The 10,743-nt window shown below is 44.3% G+C and overlaps 1 protein-coding gene across 4 annotated transcripts in view; it reads left to right on the top strand.

Annotated features, from left to right (window-relative positions):
* The window catches only part of LOC116398131 (protein transport protein Sec24A-like), an 11,647-nt gene extending 910 nt beyond the window's left edge, over nt 1-10,737 (top strand). For 2 of the 4 annotated variants that reach the window (XM_031874195.1, XM_031874192.1), the window contains exons 2-18: nt 1,977-2,579; nt 4,128-4,292; nt 4,918-4,995; nt 5,526-5,588; nt 5,716-5,867; nt 6,373-6,560; nt 6,739-6,841; nt 7,033-7,159; nt 7,683-7,792; nt 8,038-8,150; nt 8,234-8,352; nt 8,616-8,671; nt 8,884-9,090; nt 9,375-9,498; nt 9,777-9,935; nt 10,228-10,401; nt 10,486-10,737. In XM_031874195.1, the coding sequence (XP_031730055.1) occupies nt 2,030-2,579; nt 4,128-4,292; nt 4,918-4,995; nt 5,526-5,588; nt 5,716-5,867; nt 6,373-6,560; nt 6,739-6,841; nt 7,033-7,159; nt 7,683-7,792; nt 8,038-8,150; nt 8,234-8,352; nt 8,616-8,671; nt 8,884-9,090; nt 9,375-9,498; nt 9,777-9,935; nt 10,228-10,401; nt 10,486-10,607 (2,610 nt within the window). In that variant the 5' untranslated portion in view covers nt 1,977-2,029 and the 3' untranslated portion in view covers nt 10,608-10,737. The remainder of the gene's footprint in view (nt 1-1,976; nt 2,580-4,127; nt 4,293-4,917; nt 4,996-5,525; nt 5,589-5,715; nt 5,868-6,372; nt 6,561-6,738; nt 6,842-7,032; nt 7,160-7,682; nt 7,793-8,037; nt 8,151-8,233; nt 8,353-8,615; nt 8,672-8,883; nt 9,091-9,374; nt 9,499-9,776; nt 9,936-10,227; nt 10,402-10,485) is intronic. The other 2 variants (XM_031874193.1, XM_031874194.1) reach the window with 2 other exon arrangements.
* Nucleotides 10,738-10,743: the final 6 nt, after the last annotated feature.

Raw genomic sequence — 10,743 nt, 5'->3', positions numbered from 1 at the left:
CTCTGCTACCTGTCTCTCTCTCTCTCTCTCTCTCTCTCTCTCTCTCTCTCTCTGTCCGTCTCTGTTTCTCTCTTGTCTCCGTCAAAACTTTGCTGCTCAGTTAGTTTGGCTTGTTCCTGTCACAATAAAACACCCAACTTGTCTCTTTAAAGGGTTTTTCCCTGTACAGTTACACTGCTAGCGAATGATCCCATCTACAGGAGTATTTGTTCCCTCACTGTTGTGCAGTACAGATGTGTAACAGGCTAGATAGCTTGTGCATTTTTGTTTTTCCACGTTGTACATGTGGCAGATTGGGGATGATCCAGATTTGTTGCTGCAGAGCTTTCTCCACACTCATCCAGTTGTCTACTTCAGTTTGAGTTTACTCGCATATTTCTCTCTGGTTTTCATGTGAAGGGAGCTCTCTTCTACTTCTTGAGTTTATAATAGTGCAGGTGGTTTTTCTAATTGTTTATTACTCCCCCCAATTGTATTCTTATCTCCGTTTGAATCAGATGGGTCAATTAAGGATGCTATTCACTATATTTTCCACAGCTGATGTGGATACAGTAATATCATAGTGTGGCCATAAGCTTCACGTAGTATGCTCCTAGTTGTATTCTCTTGACTAATTCATATTTCTTGCATATTCTTATCATAAACCCACTAATGGTGCTATTTTTTTAAATTAACTTCCTTTATGTTTTATCTTTCAGTGGGTTGATTTGTGATCGACAAAGAGTTCTGATTCCACATCAGGGTTTTTCTGAAGCAACAAGAGCTGTGACTGACTGGGAATTTTAGTTCTTAAATGTTCCCGTGTCTCAGAAATGACAAAGCTTTGAGGTGGATTATGCGTCTTTAGTTATCTTTGGTTATAGAGAAGAGCTGTTTTCTAATCCCTTCTCACTCTGACACTCGCTTAGCTCTGCTTCCAGTTAAGTTGTGCAGTGCTAAGTGGATAGTATTGAATCTGATTACATAATGGCCTCGATTTAAGGTGCAAACAGCTATACACTGGTGCTGCAATTTAAGCATTTGAGACGGTTTGTGCTGTTAAGTTCTTGCATCTATTTAAAAAAGAGTGGATCCTGTTTTAACATTGGCATGACACCATGGTTCTTGGTATTGGTATTTAACATTCAGGAAGTTGAGAAACAAATACCACATTCTGGTTTTGGTATCGGAACACTATACAATCAAAGTATTCTTAATTGTGCTCAAGTCTCTGTGGTGGTTTACACTACTGTATTCTGTCGAGTAAGGTTAGAGCTTAGAGCCCCCACACTCACTGCCACTGAGCAGATCATGGTAAAGAGATTAGACCCTCGGCTGTCAGTTCAATTGGTCATTTGGTGGATGTGAGTGGTTTTCACTTGGTGTGTCGTCACTGCCAGTACAGTGCCATCTGTCTTACTTTTGCCTTTTTGAACTGTGTTTCAGATTAAAACCCGAAGGACTAGCTTGGATTTACGACACTTGAATCACAAACAAAGGCCCTTTTCAGACATGGAATCTGTTGCATTGCTGGCTTTGTCTGTCCTGGAAGCTAGTGGCTTGACTTTTGAGCTTTTTAAATGTGAGGATATGAAACACAAGCGTTCCATAATGGCTCTGGTCAATGGTGGAAAGAACATAATTTATGTAATCTGGCACACAAGAGGGAGTCCAACAGGCCCACAGTGGCAGCGTTGCTGGAGAACAGTTTGTAAATAAGAGGCTCATCCTCTTCACGGAGTCCGCCATGTTGCACTGCCATCTTTCTACAGTAGCCCAGAATGGACAAATCTTAACACTGGCTCTAGATAGGGGCCATTCACGTTTTCCGCGTCAGCCACTGTAGTTGTCCAACACCCTTGGCACATGGGAGAAGTTTCAGTTGGTTGCAACCTCACCCCCTAGATGCAGCCAGATCCTACGAACTGCATCTTTTTTAAGGGGTGGTTTGTTTTTTCATAGATTTTCTAACATGCCTGTATTTTTCTTTTCTCCAGGTCCGTCACAGAATCCAGTTGCCGCGCAGCAGCTGCCAGGGGTCGGCTACGGCATGACTCACCAACCGACGTACAATCCAATGCAGGCCAAAGCTCCCCCACCACCTGGCCCACCTGGACTCTACCCCTCTGGGCCATACCAACCTGTTACCCCAGTCTGTTCCTACCAGCCCGGCCCGCCGCTCACTTCCTACCCATCTCCTTCGGGCCAGTTGCTGTTGACGAGGCCTCTAATGGGAGGTCCTCCATCCCATACCCCTCCTCAGTCTGCCAGCCCCGGTCCTAGGCTGCCCCCTGCACAGACCACACCGCCTCCTCCTGCTGTGTCTTCTACTAGCTACTACACAAACCCCCAGCAGCCACAGCCCATGGCTCCAGCATGGCAGTACAACACAGCTCTCCCACCGATGGGGCAACCCACTTCCATTAACACACATCCCCGCGGCCCAGTGTCGAGTCATGTGAACCCAGCTGCAAGCTCGACACCACCGTTATCAACAGCTTACAGCCCTGCACCACCACCACCCCATGTGTCCCATAGTGTCCCCCAGCCACCAGGCCCAGGGATGCCCCGAAGCCCTCTGCACGGATATACCCAGCCAGGTAGGAACACAACGGCTCTACTAGAGTCTGAACTGTACCATTCATACATACGCACAATACAATTTGCAAATTAGGAACTATAAGACTACACAGAGAAGTTGGGAGCAAATGAGACTCCAATGACGCAGTCACTCCTTGGGTCATATTAATAAAAAGATGACTCATCCTTCCAAGTATCAATAAATCAGACCAGTGACCTTTAGGCCATTCATTCCAGGGTCCCTGTTTCTTAACTACTGGAATGTGTGCTTTTGTGCTTTTAAGATAGCCACCACTATCCCCCGCTAATACTCTTTCTGTAGCACTATTACTGTGTCTTGTCTCGGCGTCATTGTCTTCTTTCACTGACACGTGCAGCAGATATTCATATCAAGAATGCTGTTATGTTGGCGCTGGACCTTGTCCTCTGTTCATACTTTGAACATGTTGGCTGCCTCTGACTCCCTCCCAGGCACAGGGACTCAATTACTCTGAAGTTGTACAAAGTTCAGGTCAGATCTTTGTCATTTCCGATGTGACTCTTGCGTAGCAGCATGATGTGGCTTTTTAAGACTAATCTAAATTTTTATTTCAGTTTCTGGTACAGGTTTTATTGCTAAAATATTTGCTTTCTTCTGGGGATAATAGCCGGATGCACACAAGTGTATCTTTTGATAGATTCAGGAAGTAATTTGATTTATTTTTGTGAGACTTTAAGGGTTTCCCCCACAGAGTCTTGAGTACATTTTTATGCAAACTAGTCATTAACATTGTCTGTGGAGGAAGTGGTTTTAAGGGATGTGAGCATGAAGGTGGTTGTGTAATCCGTGGCCACAGTGCCTGGATGATTCGTTATAACATTTTGTAAATTAACCTTGAATTTTTAATAAGCGATCTTTTGTGCAGTGCTTCTGCACAGAAGCAGAGGTCTCATGATCGCCTCGGTCTCTCTTTTACCCCGCATAGCTCCCGGTCTTATGGTCATAGTGGCTTGAAAATGGCTGTTCACATTCACTCCCCCAACAAGAAGAGTCTGCATGATTTTAGTGACCTTTCCCACAGCAGCACCATCAGGGCGTATCTCCCCAGTACAATGGTGACAGTGAAAGAAAGCATCAGCCAGCTGGAGCAATTTTTTAGCTCTTTGTGGAGATGTGAACTCTGTTGACTGCTTTCTTGCTTTAAAACGTCACAGCCCAAAACTAATCTGGAACAGTTTTGGCTCGATTGAGCTGCTGAAAGTGTCATCGGCTCCAGTATCAACAGTCACAGTATTTTGTCAGTAAAATGTCACACTGCGGATATGAAATGCAAAAAAATGACGGTCCAGAATGTAAGTAAAGAGGATTATCATTTCAGTCGTTATCCTGCAGCTTCCTCTCAGTCTGATCTCTAATCTAATTAAGTCTTTACACTCTTGATGGCCTTTGTCCCTGAAATGATAGTCTTCCATGTAGATAAGTAATCATTTGTCATAATTGGCTCTTAACTTTTTCTGTCAGTGCTGTAAAACTGTGCATGGTGATACACCATGTCCTTAGTAACATGGTGTATATTCCTTTCCACCAGGTACTGCACCCCCACCAATGACTCCCATGGCTCCCCACACATACCAACCAAACAGAGCTCCCTATGGCCCCCCACCTACAGGCCCACCACCAACCATGAAACCAGCACCGCCTCCCATTGGACCCCCAATGGCCAATGCCACACCTCCACCCCCCATGGCGGATGGTGAGCTCTTTTTAAAAATCTGCGCATATTTGTGCTTTGTCCTCGGTATAACGACCTACAAAGACATTAACTTTTTTATGTCTGATTTATTTCGTGTGGTCTCAAAGGTGCGAACGGCCTGGTGTGAACTCAGCAAGCCGAGACGCGCAATTAAATTTTGAAAATTGTTTGAAGCAACTCTGCAGAACAAAAACAAACAAACGAGGAAATAGAGCCGATTTTTCCACAGACATTTCACCACAGACACCGAGTTCATAACACTGCAAATACAAGAGCCTTCGTCGGTCGGCCATAGTCTCAATCCCCATTATGTTACCTTATTGTGACTTAACAAACATTTATGCAAATGAAAATCTTCGACGTTAGCACTTTAAGTAGAGTATTTCACAGCGTGGTCTGTTTTAACTTGCTTAGCAAGCTTGTGGGAACATTGAAGTTCAAAGTCAAGACATCTCCCCCACAAATTAAGCAAATATAGTGAGGCGTTAAATGTCGTGTTTGAACCACAATGTTTGTGGGTCTGTGTCAAATCTGAACGCTGTCGGTGATGCTGTCTGTAACTGTGTGTCCTTTCATTTTTATTCTGATTACCTTCCGTTGTTTCCCTCCTTCCTCCACATGCCAGCTCAGTGTGGGGGTGCCATTAACAGCACTCTGCCCCCCACTGAGCACGACTGCCAGGAGGGTGATATTGAATGTCCAGGTGTGGCCAAATGTTTCAGTAGCTATTAGTGTCCGTGCTCTGGTGCCCATCCTGTCCTCTCTGTGTCGTTCAATGTATCTAGGGATGCACTAATTCGTTTTTTTCTTCCTTTTAAATTGAAACTCTGCAACATCAGCTAATATGGTGCATCATTCTGTTTTGAAAACTACAAATAAAATGAGCTTATGTAGCTGAGTGTTAGTGCGGCTTTAGCACAGCATTCTCTTAGTACCGGTGCATCCCTGGTAACATGTTTCCTATCCGTAGTCTGCTTGCCTCTAGCCATCATCCATTCCCACCTCTTAAAAAGCCTCTTAGAAGCACCAATGTTATTCATCACTTCCCATCATCGGCATCCATATTGTTGTTTTGGCTTCAGTGCTCTTTTGTGTCCGTCTTGTGTGAATATCTTACCGTAGATCATATCTTCTTATTCCATATCCATCGCCTGTGGTTAGCAGCCTGGGATAGAAATAGCGGAAAGTGTCACTAGAATTATTCTCATCACATCTGTGTTTGTTTTTAAATAGGGACTGTGGCTGGCAATGGCCCACAAGCACCAAACAGCTATAATCATGTTGACAACAAAATGGGTAAGGCCATTTTCTACCACATATTAGGTTCTTGTCACACGTACAGTATAGCTTTAGAGGGTTTCATAGCTGCTACACACAAATGGTCCTCAAACTGAACTCATTTGTGTTCCCTTCTCCTCCACAGCTGGCCCACATCAGCCGGGACCACCTGGTCGGCACCTGGGCCACTACCCCTCCCTCCCTCCGGGGTACCAGACCACCTCGGCTCCGGCCATGCACCCTGCGATCCAGGCCGCCACGCAGCCTTACACTCAAGCACCTCAGCCATACCAGCAGGTGAGTCCCAGCAGTGTGCTGACTGACTACTGTTGGAGCATTTCACCGTTTGTTTGCTCATTCTTAATGGCTGTGGAATGATAACCCTTCTGTGTGTTCATGCTATATGGAAACGTTACGCTGTCATCGATGTATACAACGTCTGAGCATTATCACAGATTCTTCATACAGTTTATTTGTTATGTGATATACTTGTATTGCACTTTTTAAAAATGTATGCCAGTAAATGACTTTAGGGACGCTGCAAACACGTGGTTTTGCTGATATATCGGACTGATTGTTTCTATGTTGCACAACCGTGTCATCCCATAACCGTGAACAATTTGTTAATATCAAATTTTATTTCGGTTGTGCTTTAACTGCGCAATGACGAGACAGAAAATGTTGGATAAAAGACAAAATCTTTGTTCTGCTTTGGCATGGGTGGCCCTCCATGCTAACCGATTTGTCGTAGGATTTGGATAAATAGACTAACTGAATAGCTTGTTCTTCTCCCTTCCCTCAGCCACTTGGTGGCCCAGGACCAGCCCAACTGAGCCCGTCCCTGGCAGCCATGAGCCTCCAGTCCAGCACCCCGGAGGCCCTGAGGGTGGTCAACCTGCTGCAGGAGAGGAACCTGCTGCCACCGATCCCCATCCCCGCCCCGACACCCTGCCTCCAACAGGACCTGCAGAAGATCAACTGCAACCCAGAGTAAGCCTCGGACAACTGTTGACCGCACGCGTTGATATTTATTCTCTTTCACTTCAGTTATTATCCTTTTTAAACTGATATTACTGTGATGTTATGCGTTTTTTAAAATATAATTATTTTGTGGAAAGATGCACTTCAAGTACGATGAACTCTTGTGTGTTTGTTTCTGTCTCTTCAGGGTTTTTCGTAGTACGCTGACCAGCATCCCTCAGACTCAGTCGCTGCTCAATAAAGCCAAGATGCCGCTGGGCTTGCTGCTGCACCCCTTCAAAGACCTCTCGGTAACACTTCACTTCAATATTCATTGTGCGCACACATCAGTCAGTGCATTTACGTCAACGTAAATAATTATCCGTGTGCGTGTGATGCTCTAAACGACTTTTAAAGACCCCATGTAAAGGAAAATGAGTTTAACTTGCCCCGGAGGCACTTCTCACTCGGTTTGCTTTTTATTCTCTGGATTTCCTTGCAGCAGCTTCCTGTTGTGACATCCAGCACCATCGTCAGGTGTCGCTCATGCAGAACCTACATCAACCCGTTTGTCTCTTTCCTGGACCAGAGGAGGTGGAAGTGCAACCTTTGCCACCGGGTCAATGACGGTAAGAAAAGGGTCGAGAGGTGATGCAAGAGATACGATCATCTCAAAGAGCCGAAATAATAGAGCCTACCTACAGTACAATGACGAGGCTGAATTCTAACAATTTTCAAGAAGCATTATGAAGCTACAATGTCTGTTAGCTTGGAATTTAACTTGGTGAGCTCACTTCTGCTTCTAATTTATTGTTTTTACTTTATTTAAGATGGTTTTGGAAACGTATACATGCCTTTGCATCTTAGATAGAACCTGGATATTGTTTATATTCAGTTGTAGCGAGTGAAGGTTACATCTACTTTTGTTATATGATTTATTAGTGATTATATAAAAGTATACTTTTTAATTTCAGTTTGCATACATGTGCCGCTCTAATACACATTTCCACCTTTCAGACTGTTGAACATTAAATGTAAATAGCTTTAGTAATGATTCACCCCTTCTACTTTCCTTTTATGATTAAAAAGGACATCATTTAGGACAGGATTTAAGAACTATAACCTCACTAGATGTCGTGTCTCTGTGTGTAGTTCCGGAGGAGTTTATGTACAACCCAGTCAGCAGATCGTACGGAGAGCCACATAAAAGACCCGAGGTCCAGAACGCCACCATCGAGTTCATCGCTCCCTCAGAATACATGGTAGGTTTCAACGGCTTCGTTGACATTGGTCTCGTTCAGGATCTGAACATTTATCTGCAGGCTCAGTTTATTATAACTGATTACGTAATTCATCCAATTAGATTCTAATCCCTAACCAGGACACAAACTAAATCAGACAATTACTCGCTAAATAACGTGTGCAAAGGGTACCGAAATCTTGTGTGTGATTGTGATGGTGAGTCTTCACTGACCTTCCCTGCATGTGTCCGTCCTGATTTACCCAGCTGAGGCCACCACAGCCTGCCGTTTACCTCTTCATTCTTGACGTATCCCACAATGCAGTGGAGACGGGCTACCTGAGTGTGTTCTGCCGGTCACTGCTGGACAACATCGATGCGTATGTATAGCATTTGATTTTCCAGTTGTTAGAGATGTTGGTAAAGGCGGCACAGCATTTTTAAGTGTGCATCTGTGTCTCAGGCTTCCTGGAGACTCTCGGACAAAGGTGGGCTTCGTCACCTTCGACAGCACCATCCACTTCTACAACCTCCAGGAGGGACTTTCTCAGCCTCAGATGCTCATCGTGTCCGACATCGAAGGTGAGACCCCACGCTCATTACTGCAGCAACGGGACACGTGATGTGTGCAAACTTACTAATAAATATATATACAAATGTTAGAGATATTTGAGAAAAATCATCAAGATTATTTTCAGTTTTTCTGAGCTTTTTAATCATTGATGTCCGTTTAACTGCTCCACAAATATTGTCTCCTCTCAGCTGCACTTGTCATCACTAGCATGATATCAGTGTGACTGTATTATGCATGTTTAAATAATAATAATAACTTTTGTGCTCCTCAGATATCTTTTTACCAACACCAGACAGCCTTCTAGTAAACCTCAATGAATGCAAAGAAGTAAGAAAATGTACCTTGCTTACAGCTACAAAACCTCGTTTAAGCTTAGTCGTGTGCTTTTATTTATTTGTGTAGGACTTAACATTCATAACTACTGCACAGTGGCCACACACTCTGGGTTCTGACCTCCTTGTCGATGGAAGAAAAAAATGAAATATGATCAGTAACGTGTGTCTCAAAAGTGAAACTCACTCCCTATGTTTGTCTTTCAGCTTGTGCAGGATCTGCTGAAGAGCCTGCCAACGTTGTTCGAGAAGACCATGGAGACTCAGTCTGCCCTGGGTTCAGCTCTGCAGGCAGCCTACAAGCTGCTGTTGCCCACCGGAGGGCGCATGTCCGTCTTTCAGACCCAGCTGCCTAACCTCGGTGTGGGGACGCTCCAGTCCAGAGAAGACCCCAACCAACGGGCGAATGCCAAGGTGAGAGTTGTGTGTCGGACATCATACAGATGGGTTAAAGAGCTGTATTATGATATTTAAAAACGGGTGATATCACAGTAGAATATTCATGAAGCAGAACAGCAAATGTTGACGATGCTCATTATAGTAGTAGCGTGTCAGTGTGATGTGTTGCTGGTCCCCGATTAGGAAGAGAATGGCTCAAGAGTGTTTTTTTAATTCAGAGTGGAATCTTAAAGCTCGCATTCACAACAAATCTGTATTTCTGACTCTTCAACGATCATTTTATGTTGTTTCCCCTTCAGGACGTCCAGCACTTATCCCCAGCGACTGACTTCTACAAGAAGCTGGCTCTGGACTGCTCCGGCCAGCAGGTGGCGGTTGACCTGTTTCTGCTCAGCTCCCAGTACTGCGACCTGGCATCGCTCGGTAAGGAAGGGATTAGTGCTCAATACAGAATACTGCGAGCTGATATTGCTAATTCTGGATTTGCCATGAGAGTATTTTTTATGTTGTGTGCTTATTAGACAGGGGGAAATGCTTTTAAAACATGCATGCATGTGTGTATGTATGTGTGTATGTGTGTATATATATATGTATGTATGTATGTATGTATGTATGTATGTATGTATATACATATATATATTTAATTAATTAATTAATAATAAGACGATCAGCATCTTCTCCCTCTTGTGTCTCTCTTCCAGGCTGCATATCCAGATACTCGGCAGGGAGCGTTTACTACTACCCCTCCTACCACCACCAGCATAACCCCGCTCAGGTGGAGTGCTTCCAGAAGGATCTCAAGAGATACTTAACCAGGAAGATCGGCTTCGAGGCCGTCATGAGGATACGCTGCACCAAAGGTCCGTCTGGAACGAGCTTGTTATGAGTTATGACCCGGTTACTCAAGTTAATCCACAGACCTTGTTGTGAGAAACGGTTCTTGTGTTTTCTTTCAACCATAGATTTTAGATTTCTGGGGTGAGCGGTCCCTTATTAAAGTTTGATTTACGGTCAACATTTTTCTTGTTGTTGTGGCTCATTTTTTGTGTTTATAGTTAATAAGAACAACTTTATTTATATAGCACATTTAAAAACAAAGGTGTGTGCGCCATCTGTCGACCTTGATTAATCTTTGTCTCTGTCTCTCTGCAGGTCTGTCCATCCACACGTTCCACGGGAACTTCTTTGTGCGCTCCACAGATCTGTTGTCCCTCCCCAACGTGAACCCAGACGCTGGCTTTGCAGTTCAGATGTCCATCGAGGAAAACCTGGACGACATGCAAGTCGTCTCTTTCCAGGCCGCGCTGCTTTATACGTCCAGCAAAGGTACACACACACACACGCACACGTTGATTTTTCAAAGCCATTGTGAGAATTCTTTGTTTAAATAACATTTGCTTTGTCTTACAGGAGAGAGGAGGATCCGTGTCCACACCTTGTGTCTCCCCGTGGTCAATTCTCTGTCGGACATCTTTGCTGGTGCTGATGTTCAGGCCATCACTGGACTGCTGGCTTGCATGGGTATGTACTAAACTATCGAACACCTCTTTAGAAGTTCCCCTCCAAACATTTAGGACATGTACAAATTCTGAAAATTGCATCTTCCCCTTCTCCCTAATTCAAAAGTTTAGAATCTATGAATATGCCAACAATATTCTACCAATAGAC

The sequence above is a fragment of the Anarrhichthys ocellatus genome, unplaced genomic scaffold (assembly GCF_004355925.1).
Source record: "Anarrhichthys ocellatus isolate YVR2014 unplaced genomic scaffold, GSC_Weel_1.0 scaffold78, whole genome shotgun sequence".
Taxonomy (NCBI): Eukaryota; Metazoa; Chordata; class Actinopteri; order Perciformes; family Anarhichadidae; genus Anarrhichthys; species Anarrhichthys ocellatus.
The sequence above is the reverse complement of the archived record's forward strand: the minus strand, read 5'-3'. Positions and strand labels throughout refer to the sequence as shown.